Source organism: Calliphora vicina, chromosome 4 (genome assembly GCF_958450345.1).
Source record: "Calliphora vicina chromosome 4, idCalVici1.1, whole genome shotgun sequence".
Classification (NCBI taxonomy): Eukaryota; Metazoa; Arthropoda; class Insecta; order Diptera; family Calliphoridae; genus Calliphora; species Calliphora vicina.
This window is the reverse complement of record NC_088783.1, coordinates 81471315-81493567: the sequence shown is the minus strand read 5'-3', so window position 1 is coordinate 81493567 and position 22253 is coordinate 81471315. Positions and strand designations below refer to the sequence as shown.

Sequence of the window (22253 nt, the reverse complement as noted above, 5' to 3'; positions counted from 1 at the left end):
TCACAGCGTCCTACTTCGGTGGCATAGCATTGAAACGCCGCCAAAGTAAATTAAATTATTAATTGCTTTAAACTAGTTATGAATAATGTACCTACTCACCAGCAGAGGCGCTGCAACCTGTACTAATATGAAACATAACGCGCAATTACAGAGTTGCTCAATAAAAATATCTTCTCCTTTCACCACCCTTCCTTCTCCAATCGAACCCATTTTCGAAGATAGTAGCACCAGAAAGATACCATTACAATTACTCAATTACTTTATTGAAAAGCATACCCACTTTCATATTGGTGAGTTCATTAAGGAAAAATATTAGAAAACTTTTCTTGAAAGAAAAAAGGTTCCAATTTCCCAGTAACACAAGTTATGGTAAAATTAATTCTATGATTCCTCTTGGTTTCCTTGATTATTTAATTCAATCAAATCTTACTCATTTCACAAAATTCTCATCTCAAGATAAAATTTAAATTCTTGAAAAACTAAAAAACTTAAAACTTAAATATTATTGCGAACAGTATTGTGATCTTTGACATTTTCTATTTAAGCAGCTAAACTGTAAATTTTTTCCCAACTATAATTGGCAGTAAATTGTTTATTTAGCAGAGTATAAGTAGACTTTAAAGAAAAAGAAAGGTGTGTTTAAAAACTTAAAGTGGGTAATTAATTAGAGAAAAAAAACACTTCAAATTAAGAAAGTTGGTTTTTTAAGCTTGTGGTCAATTAGTCAATTAACTAATTGTTTAATTGATTTCAGCAAAAATATTTTTAAAATATTTTAAAATTTATGATCAAACAAATCAATCAAAATATGTGAGACTAAAAGCAATTTTGTATAAATACAAGTTATTTTTAAAAATTTTAACAAATAATTAACACAATTTACCACAGATTTCACAAATGAAGGTCAGCGAACTCAAGCGTTCCATTGTTCAAGAAACAAATATTAATAAATAACAATGTTCTTTTTAAAGTAATTGAATTAAGTAAATTGAAAAATAACAAATACTAATGTAATTATGTCAGAGAAATTTCTGTTATTTCTTTTAATGAACATCTATTTATAAGAATCTTTATAATGAAAGAAATGTGATAAATATTTTACAAAATTTATTTTAAAATCAAAAGTAAACCAGTCAAAATAAACATCAAAAAGAATCAGTCAGACAGTAACTAAAAAAAAATAACAAAAATGTTTTATTATCCAAAAGATTATTCTTCTACCCAATGTAACGTTAATAATGACAGACAATGATTTACGCATGCGCTTCAGCAGTTGCTGGCTGCCAAGCTTGATCATTATCACTGTAAACATTTAAACAAATATCAACCAAAATTATCAAAAATATTTAAATGTTCACAATTTTGAATGAGGAATGAAATGTTTTGATATATTGTTGTTAACTCTTTTATAAATGTTTTAAATAAATAAAAAAAACATTTCACTTAACTGAGTTTTTCCTTTTAAACTTGGTTCTCTTTTTATAGTTTATTTATGCGTTTTATTATTGGTTTTTTTACTCGTTTTATATTCTTCGTTAAGAAATTTAAATCAAAAAGACATAAGGTATTTTTAAAAACCTTATGTGAGTTTGATTTTGATTAAACCTGTAACTGTTTTTTAGTTATATTAAATAACAGCTTATTTGTTTGTGTTTAAAGCATTTTATTTGTAACGGTTTATTTCGAAAGTGAAATAAAAACGAAATTCATCTGAAATATAGGTTGGCAAAAGAATTTATTAAAACTCATATTCAATTTACTCTGGGAATAAGTCTTCATTTAAAGACAATGTGATGAAAGATGATTAATTTACTGCTGGTTGATTCATCCATCTTACAGTTAATTAAACCTGTTACAGTCAGCTCTTTATAACACATACAGTGTCTCACATACATACGTTTTTATACTTAATGATATTAAACATTTTACAAATTCATTTGTAATATTAACTGTACAATATTAAAGATTTATATCACAATTTAAACACTTTTAAAAATCAGCTTTACAACTAAGTTTTTGAACTTTTTGTGTGGGAAATTAATTTTCTAGATTATTCGTATGTAAACTAAATCGATAAAGACTGAGTCAGAAAAAACTTATACATGTACTAAATTAAATAAAACTGAAACAACTGAAAAATATGTACATTTATTCAAATATTGTACAAATTCGTTAAACATTAAAATATTGGCATATTACTCGGTATTTATAAATTTATCCACTTTTTCCGGGAATCCTCCAATTAAAGATTTTATAATTGATCCCGTTACCTTTTTGGACGAGACAATACCTTTTACAAGACTTCAATACCTTTTCACAGGTCAAAGTTCTGGACAGTTGTGTAAAATTGCCTCCCGTGGTACAAAATTAACATTATTTCATAGTGGCTGATGCCAAATCGGGCTAAAAATATGAAGGCACACTGTGTTCTTTTGCCACTAAGTTCTTTACCGCATTGCGATCTGGAACTTTGTACAACTTCAATCCAGCATTAGCTTTGGATCTGTGCACAAAAGAATCAGAGCATTTAACTTTACGAGCCGCTTTTCTGATAGAAGTGTTCGGAGTTCTTCGATACAGTTCTTCTTTTGCTTTACCAATATCTGTTAGACCTTCTTTTCTTCCTGATTCAGGTTTTCTTTCAATGTTCATGTCTTTCGTATACTTTTTAATGGCTTTTGAGACAATGTACCTTCAGATCTGCTCCTATTCTTTTTAAAGGATTGTTTGAAAAGTTTTAATTATTTTTTAACGTACTTTTTTTCGGTGACCATTTTGTCCGAAATTACAATTGAAAGTTAACGATTTAGAAAATATAGGCCCATAATAATAGTCAAACACTAAAGTCGGTCCTTCTTATAAAAACAACTTTAAAATAAAAACCAGCTTTTAATTATTTTGCAACTATAGTCAAAATTAAAGTGTCTTTTAAATTGAATCGACTTTAACTGGGTGCCACCTTAAATGTACAAAATGTTTTCATACAATTTACAAAAAAATATAGACAAGTGGCACCACTGAACAGCTGACATAGAAAATTAAAAAAAAAAAAAAAAGGTAAACAATAAAAGTAACAGCGAAATCTAAAGAAAAAAAGCAAATTTTGGTGGAAAAATAGAAAAAATAAGATTAATATCATAATTAGGATAATTGCAAAATCTCTGCCAATATCTTTTAAATAAACATTTTTGAATTTGTGTCGAACATTTTTACTTGGTGAAGAACAGCTGATGCTGTTGTTAAACAGCTTCAGCTGGTTTTATATTTACATCGACTTTAACGTCAAAAGTATATTTTATCTTGTCTATGGTAGACCTAAAGTCCACTCTTAAGTAAAGACGACTTTATTTCTCTTAAAATATACTTTATTTCTGACTATGATTATGGGCCATAGTATCTGGCATATTTTCAAAAGATAACGTGATTAAAAAATAATAATTTTTTGGATAACGAATAGTGTGTACAAGTTTTTTTTGACTCAGAATACTGCTAATTACTTAGGAACTTATTTGGGTCACAATTCGGGTGACATTTTTACAAATTCTTCATATACAGACCTTTAAATGGGCGTTATGGGCGAAATAGATATTTTACCTAATTGATTCTAAAAATAGAAACAAAAACTGTTCGGAACCAGTCTAAATCTTAAGCTATCTGAAGGAAATGTTTTTTATTATGTGGACTCCACATTTGAATGTTCCAGGTTGCAATATTGTAAAATGTTTTTGTCTGATATTATATTAATTAAATTTTAGGCCTATTTTTGTAACAGTAGGCTTAAAAATTTATTTTTTCTAGTTTCCTCTGTATGTATATTCCTAATAAGTATTTTTACTGCAATTTAAGTTGAAAGCAAGCGTAATTTTAGCCTTAAATTATAGGCAACCAATTGAATTACCGTTGTATTACACTTTATTTCAATAGCATTCTCCAGTAAAAATGAATCACAAATTCAAGGCATATGTTTTTTATTTGAAAAATATTTAATTGTTCAAATATTTTTCAAGTGTAAAACAAAATTACATTTGCATTCAAGTCAACCAATTCTAATTGAAATTGACATAGGAAAAACTTCTCCAGGAGTTCATTTATTATTCGGACAGTCCAGCTAAAAAGCAAAATTTTCCCTTCCATACATGGAAGTTATATTCCATTGGATATAGGTGATGTGAAGTATTTCCAACACTGTTTCAAACACCCGAGGCACCTGGATGCTTCTTTTAAGTCTTGAATAACTAAAATCTCATGCCCAGAACATCATAAGTAAAGATGAAGCATGATCATGATCTGTCGTGCATGTGTGAGTCCAAATACAACATTGAGTCTTACATGCTTTGTCGCGAGATCCTGATAAAACGAATTATTCTTGTTTTGTTTAATTGTCCCAAATTTCCGATAGGTTTGGCCTACATACGATTTAATGACAAATGTTGCTGTCATCCGCAAAATAATAGATGTTGAAATAGCACAGGAGGAAGAAGCGAAGGTTGCCTTTCGTTACGACTGAATTAATCCCATGATGAGTTCCCATCTACAGCTACTCGAATATTGCCTTTGTTGCCGGCATTTGTTAATAACCGCCACCTTTTGATAATAACTTACTTGTGAAAAATACAGCCAAAAGGTTAGCTTTATCAACCGTGTCAGTGATCATCCTTTGAAAGAGTTGGAATCAAAGAACTATTATCATCCCGTTAAATAAACTACGAAAATCTTTGCTCGTATAGAATTAAGTTGTAATTAATGAATTATGATATCTAAGGTGGGTCGACTTTTTTTCACAATCACATCTACGAATAATTATAAGCAACTTTGCCATAGAAACCACTTCCAAATTTATTGAAATTCTGAACAAGAGTTCAATTTCGTCCCGTTTCGTAACGCAAATTTTACACTAACTTTGCAGCAAATTTATGAATTTTTTTCGACCCAACCTAATGACAAATCTTGTAACTAATTGGAAGAAGAATTTGTGAACATTAGCACTTTGTAACTCGTTCCTAAGTACTTGACACTCAGTATCACTATTTGTTAGTGATCGGACCACTGTTCTTTAAACGACATGAATGTATCTCCAAAGTGATTATGAAATTTTAATTAACTTCAAAACTGAAAAAATCTCTATTCTACAGAAAAACATAAATGTCTGTTGCCAGGAATCATGCATAGTGACATAAACATCACATTTTTTGCACATTTTTCGTGAATTCCAAATTTTTAGCAGGCAAATTGCATACAATTTGCAAATTTAATCCATTTTAATCTTCCACTTTTCATTTCCAACATGATCTCTATTAAAATTTCTTAAATTTCACTTGTCTAAAAAACCTTTTGAAAAAACACAAAAAGCAGTGAACTGAACTTTATGGAGGTGTGTGTCGTCAATGTGTGTGAGTTTATGCGATAAATACTCATATATGGACGGACTGTGGCACATTCACATACATACATACATATGTGCTGCAATGTTTTACATTTACCTCCTTTAGTCTCTGGCTCTTTTAACTTAGCAAACTATTCGTTCAAATAACCTTGCTGTTTCTTCATCATTTCCTATGGTTTGTTTGTTTTTCATCTCTATTTTTCGTTTGTTTGGATTTTCATTCAATCTCCTTGACTTGTGTTTAATTTTCCTTTTCTGGCCATCGCATAAACAATTCATACATTCAGTCATTCTATCCACTTTACACAGCTAGTAGGAGTATATGAAGTACCTACGTTTTATATGACCTACACCACCATGGTTGGAGTGGGTATTATGCGTTTGTGCAGAGGTTTGTAACGGCCAAATATTTTTTCTTTAAACAATCACAAACTGCAAGGCTTGTCTCCAGAAACACCCAGAGTCTCTAGCAGGGTCTCTATTGGTTCAATACGCTACTTGAAGCTTATTAGTCGACTGAGAATCACTTTCGATTTATTGATGACAACCGTTTATGTAAACTTTGTAATCAAACTACAATTTTGACAAGATATCTTTTATTAAATCAAAGACAAACTGTATTGAAATGGTCCATTATTTCACCTATCCTCCTGGAGAAACAGAACTTTATCGGCCTTAACTCTTTCAGACACAGTTTTATATGTATATGTTTATAATCAAAACAATTGCATTTTTACTTTAATTAGGCTTCAGATATTATATAAAATAAGAAAAAATAAAAATACAGCTAAAGGTTTTCATGGAATAAGGTGGTTAGTTTATTAACCACCATGGCGGTTGTGATCACCCGGCCCTTCCAATCGACAATTTTTCACCGCTTTTGGTTCCACAACAACAGTTTGGATAGATAATTCAGAAATATTAGCCAAATTTTGTAGAGATATGTCATCATCCGAATCAAAATCTCCATCATATTTTGACTGGAGCCCCGAAGGTACGTCACCGAGCACTATCATCAGATCGACTTGCTCCTAATAATTCTCTTCTTCGTCGGGTTCATAAAACGTTTTCAAAATTCAATTAATCGAAAGAAGAACATTAATTACTCAATTTTATATATAACAAAAAACTAAAATTTTGTGAAAATGAGCGAATTCACTTAATTTTGAATAAATTCGAAAAGAATCCATACATTTTTATGATCGATATCTCATTTTATTTCTATTGCATGTAGCTTTGCGATACAACAATAAATCTGAACAATTTTTGCCGTTTTCGATTTTTTATGATTTTTTTAAAACAAAAACATTTTCTATTTTCGAGTAAAAAATATATTTTTTTGTTCAATTTGTTATTATAACTCCGAAAATACTGAGCCGATTGAAATGCAATATATGTATGAAAGTTTGTACATAGCCTGGGAAAAATGTTTTCAAAATTCAATCAATTTGAAGAAGAACACTAACTACTCAATTTTATATATAACAAACAAAAACCAACATTTTGCGAAAATGAGCTAATTCACGTAATTGTGAATAAATTCGAAAAGAATCCATACATTTTTATTGTCGATATTTCATTTTATTCCTATTATAAGTGGCTTTGTGATAAAGCAATAAATCTGAACAATTTCTTCCAGTTTCGATTTTTCGTGATTTTTTTATTACAAACAAATCTGCTATTTTCACATAAAAAATATATTTTTTGCTTCAATTTGTTATTATAACTCCGAAACTAGCGAATCGATTGAAACACAATATATAAACGGATTAAAGGTTATGTAAATCTCAACTTTTCTAAGTTTATTTTAATAACATTGGACAAAAACTTTTAATCATGTGGAGAAACGTCTAAAAAAATTTATAATTTTACTTAAACATTTTTAAAATTAAACGTCTCCATAGAATTTAAAATTTGGACCATATTTGTACTACTACAACCACAGTACATCAAAATTGTGTAGAGGTTTGAAAAGCCTTTAAATTTTTTCGATTTTGTTGTCTTGTGTACTTAGTCCACTTCCGAAATTTACCCTAACGCACGTAAGTCTCTTAAAAGGTCCATAAGTAGATAAATCATTCTACAAAATTGTATGACGCTTGGTCCATAATAGATCATACCTCCCTAGGGGGCTTAATTCTTTAGAGAGAATAGATCTCTTATCATTTTTAGTAAAGAGACAAAATTTTGTATTGCTATGATTCATGTCATACTTATGAATTCAGACCATAATTAGTGCACAAATTTCTTCGAAACCTTTATTAGTGAAAGAAGGATTGCTTCATAATTGACACCAGATTTATTAGGTGCCTCATCCCAGATCTAAGTCTCATTATAAATGCTACCTAATCCTTAAATTTGTTCATTATATTTATACACGTAAGGTATCCTAGGTTCGGACTTGACCGACTAAACTTTCTCACTTGATTCTTTTCAATTTTGTTATTTCACGTTGTTTGTGGTACATCTTATAAATACAGATTGATTGTAATTGATTCTTGTTTGTTGTTGAGTAAATTGTTTGTAGTTAGTTGCTGATAGTGCTGGGGCTGATGTTGCTGCTGCTGCCGCAGCTCTTTATGGCTGGTGTGTGTTACAAATGACTGTTGGCAGAGTGTGGGTGGCAAGAAAAGGTCTGTCTTTCTGTGGCCTGTCTGTTGTTGATGATGTTTTGTTTTATATTTGTGGGCTGTAGGTGGATTATTTTCGCAAACGACAGTTTTAAGTGGTTGCCAAAGTTGTTGTTACTGCTGCTGTTGCTATTTGGTCGTAGTTGTAGTCCATGTCGTTGTCGGTGTCAGTATTGTTGTTTATTGCTAAAGACTTTGATGAAATGATAAACAAAAACAGTTCAAAACAAAATTATTGAAACCAATTTTATGGAATCTTTATCGTCGAATGGAAAGGATATCAATTGCAGAAAATCGTTGTTTGAAGAAACACAAGCCACACAAAAAGTTTCAGCAAAATAAATTGAAATTAAATGGTTAGACGAAGAATTTAGCAATATGTACTAAAGGATGATGAAAAATGGATTTTTAATGGACAAAACTGTTACAATTTTTGGTAACATATGTTCATTTTTCATATATATAGATTTGATAAACCAAATCAGCAGTAGTTGAACAAATTCTATAATAGATTTAAACATATATACTCCAATTAGCTATCAATCGCTTTATATAATCTTAATCATTGTTAATGTTTTTTTGAAACCCCCAATTAAAAACTGAAATACAAAAATTGCTAAATAAGAATATGCATTGCTAATAAATTTTGTTTAATAATATTTAAATATGTACCGCCAAAAAGCAAATTAATAAAATAATGCCAAGAACTCCAATTTATTGATAAACGAAATGTGTATTACGCACTTGAAACCTTAAAACCTTCAAATCTTATTAAATTTGTGCACGTTAAGTGTAACACGTATGCCTTCTTTTAACTCCACGTACTCATATGCTCCTGTCAAAGAAACGTGCAACTTTTTTTCTTTTCTTCCTTTCTTTCGTTTTTTTTTTTGTTTATTGGCCACTAAATGGCATGTATTAAAAGATCATTGAATCCATGATCTTTTACTAATTTGTGGTCATACAAGTATTATTTCGACACACCCAGCTAAAAGCTCAAATCGTAGATGTTCATACGAAATTTTTGGCAGAATAAAGTTCCCCTCCACCCTCCAAAAACTCATAAAAAATAAATGTTTAACAAAATCGTGAGCCATAAACAGTTAAAAGGAAAACTGCCTAAACTTAAATATACATTTGATATGCCAGCAACAACAGCAACAACAAAAAACCGCAACTATAACAATTTGTTGAACAAAATATTTGCAACAAACTACTGATGTTGCAGCAACGTATCGTATCGAAATGCCAGTTACAAACAATGGCTATAATAAAAAAGGATCATTATGAAAATCAAAATTTTTTTATTTGGAGATGTAGGGGTACTGAAATGGTACTATTTTCATAGCATTAATGTGTACTAAATTGATTAAGGTTAAATTGTTTCTTAGCAAAGTAGATGCTTCACAATTCTGTCATGTTATCAATGTAAAAATGTAAGAATTATAATCTACCAATACCTACCCTATACCGAGTTATACACTCGATCGTAATGAAGAAATTTAGAAATAGTCATCTAATAATCGTCAGTTATTAGGAAATCCTTGCACATCTCACCTTACGATGCAGAAACTATAAAATAGTTTTCAGAAGTGGGAAGTTCCTATATAAAAACTATGATCAATTACGACTGATCTGTACAGTCCTGACCTCTTAAATTGTGTGACATTACTTACAATTTTAAGAAATTAATTCGCTTTAAAATGTTTTCCGGTATTAGGCCCTTTATAAGAGTTATGCTCCGATCGAACCGATCGTCATCAAATTCAGTGCAGAGGTATCTTATTTATGTCTCGATATTAATTCTAATAAGAGATTTTTACTCCTTAACATTTTTTCGGAAGTGGAGCTTACTTATATGGGAGCTATGATTCATCGACCAAAACCAAGATTAGCATACCGCCAATCACTATCTTCTACTTTCAATGGTTCTGTTGCTTCTGCAAACAGTAAAAGTAGATACAATTTATGTCCCGAAATTTGCAATACCTTAAATATCAGTACTTAAACCAATGATCTTCTTTCCGCTTTCGTTTGTAACCACACGTGTTCATCGAAGTGACTTCTCCAATGATCTAACAGCACAAAGTTCCGAGGCCAATGGATCCCCATGATCCTAGATATGACTCTAGTGAGCTGCGAATTTAAAAGAATTAAATTCTTACTAGAAATGAGTTCCGTGCACCTCAAGGATCCCGGTGTCGCCCTATAAGCCTTCAGAGATCATCCACACGAGAACTTTACGAGTTGGTAATACAAGGAGGTTTGGCATAGGCACGTGAAAGTGAAATGGAGAACCATAAGCATTTACCAACATTGTAAACAGATTTATTTAATAATTTCCAGGCACGGAAATAGTCTGTGAACTTAGGAAACTTATTTCGAACTATGAAATCAATTTGAGGAAAAGTACTGATATTCCTTGATGTCAAAAGTATTAAAGTCCCCTAGAGCAAATAATAGAATATATGACTCGCTGGGGCAGAATCGAAATTTTTTGGAAATAAATCTGGCATTTTTAAACGGCTGGTCCGATCGGATATAAATTTGACGTGGACGTAGTCAAGGAGTATTCGAGTTTAAGTTATTAAAATGGGACCTACAAATGCTCCACGGCGGGGCTATGGGAACTCAAAGTAGGGTACCTTCGACATGTAAAATTTTTAAACACGTGCCATTTTTTTGTTTCCCATCCTTCCCAGATTTTTATATTTTTGGAAAGCGCTCATCTAGGTCTTGAAAAAACAAGCTTGGATGTGCTATTTATTTCTTATAATTTCCGAGTTATAGACATTTAAAAATTTTAATTTTAAAATTTTGCCATACCTTGGTAAGTCGGACTTTTGGACCGAATGAACTCGAATTTTTTTGTTGGTTATACAACTAAATTATGAATAACACATAAAAGATTTCAGAGCAATATCAATTTTGGATCCAAAAATAAACGATTATTAATTTAAATATTCAAAAAATGGTTATTTTTTTTTTGTTTTTGGCCGAAAAGGTGACTTAACTCTTTTTTTATTTAAAATAAACTTTCTTTAAGAACATATAACAATTTTATATTTTTCTGTAAGGTATCTTTACGAAGAACATTTTGGTATAAAAAACATGTCCTATTTTTCGAGTATGTCGCCCCTACGTCCTTCGGAATGTGACCTATTTTTATCAAAATTTCAACTTAAGGCCACATGTTCTAAAATGTAGTCCATTTTTTATTTATTGAATCTTTCTTTTCAGAAATTTACAATAAGTATTAAAATCTTAACTTAAAATAAAAAAAAAAATGTATATCAAACATCCTTAACATTTAATGTGGTGACTTATGGAAGTTAGATGTATCTATTGATAAGTAAGAAACTTGTTACCATTTCCAGGTTCATGCAGTTTTTTAGGTGGGCGAAATAAATAAAACTCATTTTCGAAAAAATTTTAAATGTGCGAAAAAGTACCTTTTGTTCTGCGGCTCCTCATATACAAACATAATCATAAAATAACAGAACAGAATACAGCACTGATCGCAGAGGCATTTTTAAAAATCGTTCACAAATATTCATATTTTATTCATACTTTTCACTTTATTAGAGATATTTAAGATTTATGCAGGTTAAACATTCGAAACTGTGCCTTATGTACTATATAGATCTATGATCAATTATGGGATGATCTTTATAAAATTGGTTGTGTTCTGATTTAAAAAAGTTATTTGTGCTGAAATTTTTATGGATACCGACATATTAAAGGCATTTATGGCAGCTAAAACCCTATTCCGGGAGAACAATTGTATGGGAGCTAGGTAAAATCGACTCGTGACTCTGACTCAAAATAAGTTCTGATGGAGTAGGATACAATAAAGAATAAAAGTAAAACAATATCATCTTGATGACTCCATTTAGTGATTATTGTCTTATGAATTCAAACCGTGTTACGGTTTGCGAGAGATCATGATCTGAAGCATACTGCTTGGAGCAATCAATGATCGCAGAATACCAAAGTTAATCATGTTTGATATCAGGAGGGGAACTTAATTTAAATATAGTATTCAGTCACAATATTTAATTTTGTTCGATTTTAAAACTTATTCAATTTCACTTTATTAAGTATTCCCATTTTGGCACGTTTTAGGAACAAATTTGGCTATGAATAAAAATATTTCTTACTTCACTATTTTAAACCCATACTAATGAGATAAGTACCAAAATTAGGTACTTTTTTGCAATAAAGTTCCTTAATTAATTGCACCCCCCTTAATTTTGCAAAAAAAAAATTGTATGTTTTTCCTTATTAACGCTGTAAATGCGATCAATGATCAAAGTGATCGTAAAGCAATTATTATGACGAACCAATTTGAACGAACATCCACATGTAGGCTTAAGGCCAAAATGTAATAAAACGTACCAACAAAATCCGTTGTATAGATTTCTGTTGTTGTTATTTTTGGGTTATTTGTTGGTTAAATAAAGGTTGATTATAGTGAAGTACCAGAGGAAACAAGAAAAAAAAGCACACATATCTTTGAAGGAGTAGGCCAAGCATACGGAAAAAAATTGTATGGTAGGCCAGGTCTAACTGTTTTTTCCGCCAAACACACATACATATGGCCTTACAATACATTGACCACTAAAGAGCAAGAGGTCGTCCAAACCATTGTTGCCATGGAAAAGTCTGATACAAAATACGAATATGTGTTATGTTGTGTTGTATTGTCGTATTTGGTTGGCTGGTTTGGTTGTTTGTTTGTGGTTGTTGTAAGAACTAATTTAAATTGGCATGAAATTTCATATAAAGGCGGTAAATTTACTTTCGAAATACCACAAAAGCAACACAACACAACAAAAACTAACTATAGCTGCACTGTACATTCTGAATGCCCAAATATATTTACCTGGGAAACATTGTGGTTTAATGCAATTTTTGCTCGTCTCTTTGATGATTAAAAATTAAATGTTTGATTTAACAGTTTCTTTTTTTTATAGTTCGCTTTTGTTTGAGTCTCTTTCAATTTAAAATGAAATGAAAACTGAATGCAGAACATAAAATGAAATAAAGTTGCAAAGAAAAGAATTAAAAAGGGCTTTTATGTCAATATTTTTGTTCCAGGGTATTTTTATGTTCTTTCGGCTTGTGTATAATAAAGTTGTCCTACCAGATTATTAAGACAAGCAGTAACATCTTTATATGATTATTTTTATTTTTTTTATTTTTGATATTTTTTGTTAAAATTTGTTAAACCAAAAATATTTTACGCAAAAATGCTTTAAGGACTTTTTGGCCCCAGAGGTTAAATGTGTAATGAAATTTTGTGCAACATTTTTAAACATCTTACTTGAATTCATTTCTTTCTTTTTTTGTTGAATTAAGGTTTTTTAATTGTACAGGTTCTTTGTGTGTAAAAAATTATTGGGATCACAGAAGTGTATAGGGCGAGTAAAAATAAATAAATAAATAGTGTGGTTTTTGAATATAATTGTTAATTTATGTCATGATTCTTTTAAACTATATTGTATAATTATAAATAGGGAAAAAACAAAAATTTTTCACAGGACATATGGTACATATGTACTTTATGCTTAAAATTAATTCAATGTTGATACAAAATTTTAAATTCACTTCGTTTATCATTCAAATTTCAGGTTCAAATTTAAAATTTTATAAAAGAGTGATGTACAGCCGCTCAATTACAATTGCATGGTTAACAAGTCAGAGAGCTATATTAGGCTGTGCCGAATCTTATATACCCTTCACCAAATTATACTTCAAAATACCAATTTTAAATATTTTTAGGTAAACAAATTTTTTTATTTTTCCAAAGATGTTTTTTTAATTTCTTGGAAAAAAAAAATTTCGAATTACATATTTTAAAATTTTTTTTGGTGAAAAAAAAATTCGGGTTAAAAAATATTTTTTCCGATTTGGACCCATTGTAGATCAAACTTACTATGGTCTTTGAAAAGGTCTTTGAAATATCTATCATTAGATATCCATATTGTCTATATTAATGACGGTAATCCAGATTTAGGTAAAAAATATATCAAAAATCGAGGTTGTCCTGGTTTTTTCTTCATATCTCAGCCATTTGTGGACCGATTTTGCTGATTTTAAATAGGAAACCTCTCGAAAGCATTTCTGACAAAATTGTTGAAGATTTGGGTCCCGAAGATATTTCGGGACCCTTCTTCAGAAAATTTTAATGTTTCGGTTTGTTGGAGATTGAGTTGAATAATAAATTCGGTTGTGAAAAAAAAGATTTAAGTCGGACTATAATCATTTTCATGATCCTAAAAAAATCAAAAAATTCGCGGGTGTTAACTCACTTTTGAGGCTGTGTATATCTGGATTACTAAGTCATTAATATAGACAATATGGATATCTAATGATAGATATTTCAAAGACCTTTGCCACGACGTATATAAGACCATAGTAAGTTGGACCTACAATGAGTCAAAATCGGAAAAAATATTTTTAAAATTTTTTTTAAATTTAAAATAACAATTCAAAAAAAAATTTTTTCCAAAAAATTAAAAAAAAAATGTCGTTTACCTAAAAATATTTAAAATTTGTATTATGAAGTATAATTTGGTGAAGGGTATATAATATTCGGCATATAGAAGATATAGCTGCTCTCTTACTTGTTTTTTCTTATTTATTTTCTTGTATAATTCTAAATAAATATTAACACATAATTCAATTATTTTTATTTTTAGATTTACCATCATACGATACAGCTCCGGGATGTGGAGCCCACAAAAAGGTCCTACACGACTGTGGGACCTTAGGTTTAGTCTTTTATTTATTTTACAATTAATGGTAAGTTTAACAACACGACATACACAAGTATAAATATTAATTTAAATCATTGAAATATGATTTGAACAATTATTTAAGTATTAACTAGCTAACAGCATTAATCTTTGGTGTAAAATCCCTTATATTCTTTCACCTATTGGTTTAATTGTTAGTTCATGGATCTAGAAATTTAAAAAAAATAATTAAAAAACATTTAATAATTTTTAATTAGATTTTGAAATTATAGCAATCTGTCCTAAATCTATAAATTTAACCAATATGGAAACACTTTACCTGCACATGAGGTGGAGTTTGTAGACAATAAACTACAGCATCTGCCACATCAGAAGATTCCAGTATTGGTGCATCTTTTAAAAGTATCTCCGCTCTTTCAGGAAACAATTCTGATTTCACTAAACCCGGACTAATACTCTGAAATAAAATTGTTAAGCAATTATTTGATAAACAAAAACAACCACCTACTTACGGTTATTTTGATTTTCGTATTATTCATTAGAAACTCATTCCTATAGACTTCTGTCATGGCTGTTAGGGCATATTTTGAGGCGGCATATAAATTTAAGGACAGGCCCGGAAAACTCACCACACTATGGCCTCCCACACTATTTATTAATATCACATGACCCTGACTGTTCTCATTCTTGGACATGGTCTTGAATGCCTCTCTCGTGCAATATACCACACCCATGACATTTGTATCCATGGTATCACGTAAGTCTTGCGTATTATTCTCTTTGATCAGCTGTGTATCACGTACAATGCCAGCATTATTTATTAGCACCGCTATGGCACCATATTCTTGGACAATCTTTTCGAATGTCTCAACTACTTCAACTTCATTGCGTACATCACATTTGAGGGCATGCAAACGTTGTTGTTTTTCTTTCTCACCCGGCCATGTATCACGTAATTGTTCGATTCGTTCTTGGCGTCTGGCCAGACCCACAACATTCATGCCATTTTCAACCAGTGCTATACAGCAGGCCGCTCCAATGCCCGCACTGGCTCCCGTCACTACAGCCACCTTATTGCGCCACTTTTCCATTGTTTATGGGAATTCTATTTATTTCTAATGTAATTTATGCTTTTAGGTTGACACTATTTTTATTTAGATTAGATTTGAATGCGAGTATTTATTTAAATGTGCAGTAATAATGATGTGAACTCTTCAAATAATGTAAAATGAATGAATAGAATTTTAATTTAAAAGCAGGCAATATTTACACATTTTATATTATAGAAACCACGATGGTCAAGCTTTTTAATTACTGCAGTTTGTTTTTTGTAAAGAAAACATTTAACGATAATTTTTCTGAATTAAACACATACAACCTAGCAAAGCATTTGGTAGTAATTACATATCAGTTCAACATAATTTGCAGCTTCTAACAACAAGTAAACTCTGGCTACGAATTAGGAATATTATTACACAACACATCGGGAAAATATTAACTACAACACCATGACCAAAAGTAACATTTTTTAATATTTATTGGAGGATTTTGATTATGATCATTATCAGTGTGTGTTTTAAAATAGTTGTTACAAATTTTAAACTACTGATCGCTTTTATTTAAAAGAAATAAACCACCGTTTTTAAAAGGTAAAAACATAACAATATGTTTCCATAGTTATCATTCTTTAGTTGTTTGGAAAATAATTATGTTTCAGTGAACTATACTCAAATTTATAATTGTGATGAACATAAATAAATTACAATAACTACAACATTGTTGACATTAAAGTAACAAGTATTAGTGTACGACAACAATGTATGTATGCCGTACCATGTTTTTTCTGAGTGCTATTTCGACTTAAACAAAGATTTTGCTGGGATGCATATTAATTCTATGAATTTGAAAATATACTAATCAAAGTATACATTTAGTATTTCTGTAATTATATGTATAACAAATGCAGATTTTTATATAAATTTATCATAAAATATACCGTGCACTGTGGTTTGTTGTAATTGCAAAATGATTTTAAATTAAAATGTTATTGATTTTTGAGACGGGTTCCAATTATCCGATTGGTTCCAAATATTCCATAAAATAGTTTTAGATACTAAATAATTTAATAATAACACTGTCCTACAAATTGAGACTTTTTGATTGCAACAGAGTAGGGGCCCTATAATTCTGAAAGGGCATGTTGAGTAGATAATTTTTGTAGAATAAACTTCAGCTGGTCGAATTTTTTTTACAGTCGGTCAAGGTTTTAATTTTTTGACCGAAGGAAGCATTATACTAATTGAAAAAAATGTTGTAAGTTCATGTCTGAGATAATTCATATTGTAAGAGTTATTTTGTGAAAATTCAGACCAGCTGGACTATAAGTTTATTCTACAAAAATTATCTACTCAACATGCCCTTTCAGAATTATAGGGCCCCTACTCTGTTCCAAAAATGCTGTTGGACAGTTTAATTTACTTGTTACCCTAAACCATAGATTTATTTATAAAATATTTGAAACTTATACCAGATCCTCCAGCATTAATGACTGTTGCGTTTTTATACAAAATTGTTCGTAGATCCCAAAAATTGTACATGAGGAAAATCAAAAATATTGGTCAATTTGACTAAAATCTTTTCTTATGGCACGAATGCCATTTTTTAGTTGTATACGCCGCGGCATATACAAGGACGGAGTTTTAAAGCGGCATATTTTTTAATCTAATTGAGAGATTGACTTGAAATTGAATAGTTGGGAATAAATGTGGATCAAATTGCTCCCAATATTTGCAATCCTATCAAAATGTTGATACAAATTTTGGCTTTAGAAACTCAATAAATATGTAATAAAATCTTTATTTATTAACAAAACTCAATGAAATTTTCAACGTGTTTTTAAATTTGTCATTCTAAATAACAAAGTGTAAAAAAGCTTTTCAAAAGGTCAAAGGGAATCCCGCAATTCCTAAAAATGAAGCGAAAATCCCAAAAATGGTATTTTTTACAATCTTGCTCATAGGGTCCACATTTCCTTTGGGGCTGGGAAAATCCTTTTGGAATAAATAGAGAACAATTGATCTAAGCTATGGGATTTTAGAACATATGGAACAAATTTGAAATTTTAATAATAAATAGGACAATTTCCAAACGACATATTCGCAAAACTGGACATGTTTTTTATACCAGAAAGTTCTCCGTAAACATACCTTAAAGAAAAACATAAAAATGTTATATGTTCTTAAGGAAAGTTTTTATTTAATAAAAAAAGAGTTTACTCTTTGCGGTCACTTTACTAACCACCTTTTCTATAGTCTTTAAAACATAGTTTATTGCCATCTATTGCCATTTTGCTAAACAATTATATTTTTTGAAGTCATCGTTTATGATTTTTTGCAAAAGTTTGCCGTCTCTGGTGCTCTGGTTAGATAAATGTAATAATTTGAAAATATTGTAAAAATCAGTTTTAAGAGACTTTCACGCATTCAATAAAAAAAAGCACAGAGTGTTTATTATTCATCAGTTTGGCCCTATATTTATAAAAAAGTGTACCAAGGTATGGCCAAATTTTGAAGTGCCTATAACTCGTAAATTATAAGAGATAAGAGATGCCCACGTCAAAGTTTATCCCGATCGGACCAGCCCTTTAGAAATGCCAGATTTATTTCCAAAAAATTTGGATTCTGCTCCACTGTATGCTGTATTGATAATATACATTTTATCAATCACGATGAATTTTTACAAATAGGTACTTACAAATACGAGTTTCTCACAGCACGACTTTTATTAAAAAAGTGTGGAATTTTTTTTTAACTTTTTTTTAACGGAAAATTTTAAAAATTTGGATTTTGATCAACCGAAACGGTGGTGTCATTTATAAAGAAATTCGGTTAAACCGATATTATAGACAAGTTCAAAGATATCTGTGAATGGCAATCGCAAAAAACTTTCACTTTTTAAAAATTTACAACAATTCTTTGAAAGTCTGCCGCCAACAAAATATACTTTTAACTGTTAAAATTTTTAATAAAAAAACTGAAAACTTTAAAAAATCGGTAAATTTTGACTTTCTTAGCACTATATATTTTTTTTGCCATAATTATTTATAGGCTATAACAAATGTCATAATCTAGTGACTCTAATTTATTTTGGATTTAATCTGTAATAGGGGGGTCAGACGGCATGTATTGCTTGTGTATGGGGACATGTATTCGACACATATGGAATTCCATGTGTATGTCAAAATTCATTTTATACATACGATTCATAATTTCCATGTTCAAACGTACATATGTAATTGCATGTGACATAACCTCTATTAGTTTATATGTTTGTTGTTTTTAACCATATATTTATTTAAAACATTTTTAAATAACAATAAATATATTCAATGCAATGAAACTTATTTTGTTATGATTTTTTTTTTTTTTTTTTTATTTTGCACTCACACAGTGTTGTATTTCAAAATACAATACTGTCATACACACGAAACTAGAACATGCTCTAATTGCCAAAAATGTCACGAGTAATACACATGTATTTTACATACACAAAGTTTCATATGGATCACACGGTATGTATATGTTTACATGTGGAAAAATGTCCCAATACATGGCACAAAACACAAGCAATACATGCCCTTTAAGTCAGTAATTTTGTGAGTACAGATGTTAAAATGATGAAAGATCTCTTGAAAGTTTCAAAGCTTAAATACTCAACTTTTAAATGACATTTAGAGGAGAAAGTTTAGTAACCTAAGATTTCGGATTCATAGGTTTCTTGTGTATGGTCTACCAATATGTGTCACTAATTTTTTTCATTTCGATAGCCAAAAGAAAATTTTTATTTTTCCTCATATATTCGGGGCTTGTCTGCCTTTTGAAAGCATGCGAAGTGCAATTTAATTTTTTAATTTTCACCAAATATTGTCTGATGATCATATTGCAAATTTGGTATTGGGTATTGCAAATGGGCAAAATCGATCCAACCAAAAAAATAATTTAGAACAAATTGTCTATTGGTAAAAATAAATAAAACACGATAGGGCCTTAATGTAGAAATCCAAGATATATTACAAAGTTATTGCTAATATAAAACAAACCAGTTGAACCCGGTAAAAAGATTTGGATCAAAATATAAGAATAACTTTGTTTCGACTTTCACTTACATATTTTATTCCCAATAATATTTAAAGGAATGAATCTAGCAAGGTGATATTTACCAGTGATAATTTCTAGCAGTAGAAAATATAAAATTATCTAAATCTGATAAATGTTTTCATATAAAATTCACAAAAAATGGTGCCGGTATTATATTGGAGGTTATAAGAAAACAAATCCTCAAAACCAAATTATTTGCAAAATAAAATATTTCTAAACCACTGTACATCGTCTAAATGCAAAAGTGTTTTTGTCTCACAATTGCTAACACACTTTATGCTCAGTTTTTTTTTTTTTGCTAAGCCAATTTTTGCTCAGCCCCAACAAAATGTTTACATTTTTATGAGTTTTTTATAGTTTTTTTATTACTTATTTTTAATATTTTTGTTTTCTTTCAACCAAATTTCAATACAAATCTAAAGCACATAATAATTCACATGTTCTGCAATATTATTTATATAATCTTAAACTAAAACATTCATCTTGAAGGAACAGCAATTATTTTGAGTATGATTTCCAATCTAAATATAAGCTAGATCTTGGTGAGAAAATCAAAAGTCCATTAAACTCTATTAAATGCAACTGAATTCTTATTTGTAACTAAAAAGTTCCTCCTAGTGGTCGTATCATTAATTCATGTATTTGAACATTTGGTGGGGTTTGCAAACAATAAACCACTGCATCGGCTACATCTTGGGGGCGTAGTAGAGAGTATTCGGCTGGTAGATTTGAATATTCACCCACTATTGGTGTTTTAACAGCTCCGGGACTTATGCTCTGTAGGAATATCACACAAACATAAACTCTCAGTACAATTTCACTTTATCGTTTTGTTACTCACCGTTATTTTGATTTTGGTTTGTTCCATTAGAAACTCCTGACGCAAAACTTCCGTCATGGCGGTTAACGCATACTTAGTGGGGGCATACAAATTTAAACTCAGACCAGGCAAATGGGGCACAAAGTGACCCATTAAACTATTGATTATAATGACATGGCCAGTGTCGCGACAATAGTTTTTCATTATGGCAAAGGCTTCTCGTGTACACAAAGCTACTCCTAAAATATTTGTATCCAGAACGTCTCTTAAATCCTCGGTATTGTTTGGCTTGATAATTTGTGTATTTTTCAAGATAGCCGCATTATTGATGAGCACATCTATGCCGCCCAAATGATCTGCTATCCATGCAAATGTGTGACGTATATCGTTCTCCGAACGCACATCACATTTCCGGGCATGAAAACGATATCGTTGTTCAGCTGGTATATTTGAAAGAACTTCTTGTTCCATTTTATCTTGGCGACGAGCCAAGCCCACAACAATCATGCCATGTTGCAACAAGGCTGTGCAACAGGCAGCTCCTATACCCGAACTGGCACCCGTTACTACGGCAATTTTTAATGGCTTCTGCTGAAGATGAGACATTTTCAAGACTAAAGATGAGTTTTCAAAATAAAGATGTTCAAACCTAAAATATTGTTTATTAGTTTTGTATACGCATTAATAACTGATAATAGAAATTTTTGTTTATAAATACGACCGAAAATACTGATAAGAAGGCAAGAGAAATTGGTTAGAACTAGAAGCGCAATTGAGATTAAAAAATATTTACTCTCTCCCAAATTTTATCGCTGGCACTACAACAAAATGCATTGATTTACAATGTAATACATGTAATACAATACATGTAAATTTTACATGTATTGTGTAGTTGCAAGACTTATTTTTTTAAACAACCGATTTAGATTGTTTTGTTGTTTACTCCTCCAAAAAGAGAGTAACAAATTACATATTTGATTTTTTTTAAGATAATGGAAACCTAAATTCTATTCACCGATTAAAATTTAAAAGTTTCGGTTTGTAGAAGATTTGGCTGAATAAAATATTCGGTTCTGAAAAAAAAAGATTTAAGTCGGACTATAATGATTTTATGATCTTAAAAAATTTACTTATTCTATGGCAAGAGATTTCTGTGCTACTGCAACATAAAAATCTGGAACTTGATAAAGGCTGAGTGTGAGAGTGTTGATTGATTTTTAGTTAATCAATTGGTAAGTAATGGATTAGAGAGTGCAGCAGAGATAAGCAAAAAGAGAGAGAAGATTTTAAATAAATAGTAGGATTGTACTACAGTGTATACAAAACAAACAATAGATTAGGGCATTCAATCGGATTTCCATTGTTCTGCCGATTAATAATTGGAGTAACTGAACATTTTCAAGTAACGAAATTCGATTCAAAAACCCGATTAACCGAATTTTCTTATATAAAAAGCTTAACTTATAGGTGTGAGATATTCAAATTTAGATAAAGAAATTAAAC

The 22253-nt window shown here is 30.3% G+C and overlaps 3 protein-coding genes across 3 annotated transcripts in view; 1 reads left to right on the top strand and 2 right to left on the bottom strand.

Moving 5' to 3' along the window:
- Positions 1-22253, top strand: part of m (miniature) — a 109376-nt gene that overhangs the window by 39961 nt on the left and 47162 nt on the right. The window contains exon 3 of the mRNA XM_065509169.1: positions 14718-14820. Coding sequence (XP_065365241.1) covers positions 14746-14820 — 75 coding nt within the window. The 5' untranslated portion in view covers positions 14718-14745. The remainder of the gene's footprint in view (positions 1-14717; positions 14821-22253) is intronic.
- LOC135956590 (farnesol dehydrogenase-like) lies at positions 15070-15892 on the bottom strand. Its single transcript, XM_065507127.1, has 2 exons — positions 15287-15892; positions 15070-15231 (listed from the first exon to the last, which is right to left on the bottom strand). Exons 1-2 carry the CDS (start codon positions 15863-15865, stop codon positions 15070-15072), a joined length of 741 nt encoding a protein of 246 aa, XP_065363199.1. The 5' UTR covers positions 15866-15892.
- LOC135957782 (farnesol dehydrogenase-like) lies at positions 20268-21422 on the bottom strand. Its single transcript, XM_065508585.1, has 2 exons — positions 20772-21422; positions 20268-20707 (listed from the first exon to the last, which is right to left on the bottom strand). Exons 1-2 carry the CDS (start codon positions 21354-21356, stop codon positions 20531-20533), a joined length of 762 nt encoding a protein of 253 aa, XP_065364657.1. The 5' UTR covers positions 21357-21422; the 3' UTR covers positions 20268-20530.

Bases quoted from the DNA above. Each gene is read 5' to 3' on its own strand.
- LOC135956590 (XM_065507127.1), bottom strand. From the start codon at position 15,865: ATGGAAAAGTGGCGCAATAAGGTGGCTGTAGTGACGGGAGCCAGTGCG. The intron at 15,232-15,286 runs GTAAGTAGGTGG...ATTTTATTTCAG, and splicing joins ATACGAAAATCAAAATAACC to AGTATTAGTCCGGGTTTAGT.
- LOC135957782 (XM_065508585.1), bottom strand. From the start codon at position 21,356: ATGTCTCATCTTCAGCAGAAGCCATTAAAAATTGCCGTAGTAACGGGT. The intron at 20,708-20,771 runs GTGAGTAACAAA...ATATTCCTACAG, and splicing joins AAACCAAAATCAAAATAACG to AGCATAAGTCCCGGAGCTGT.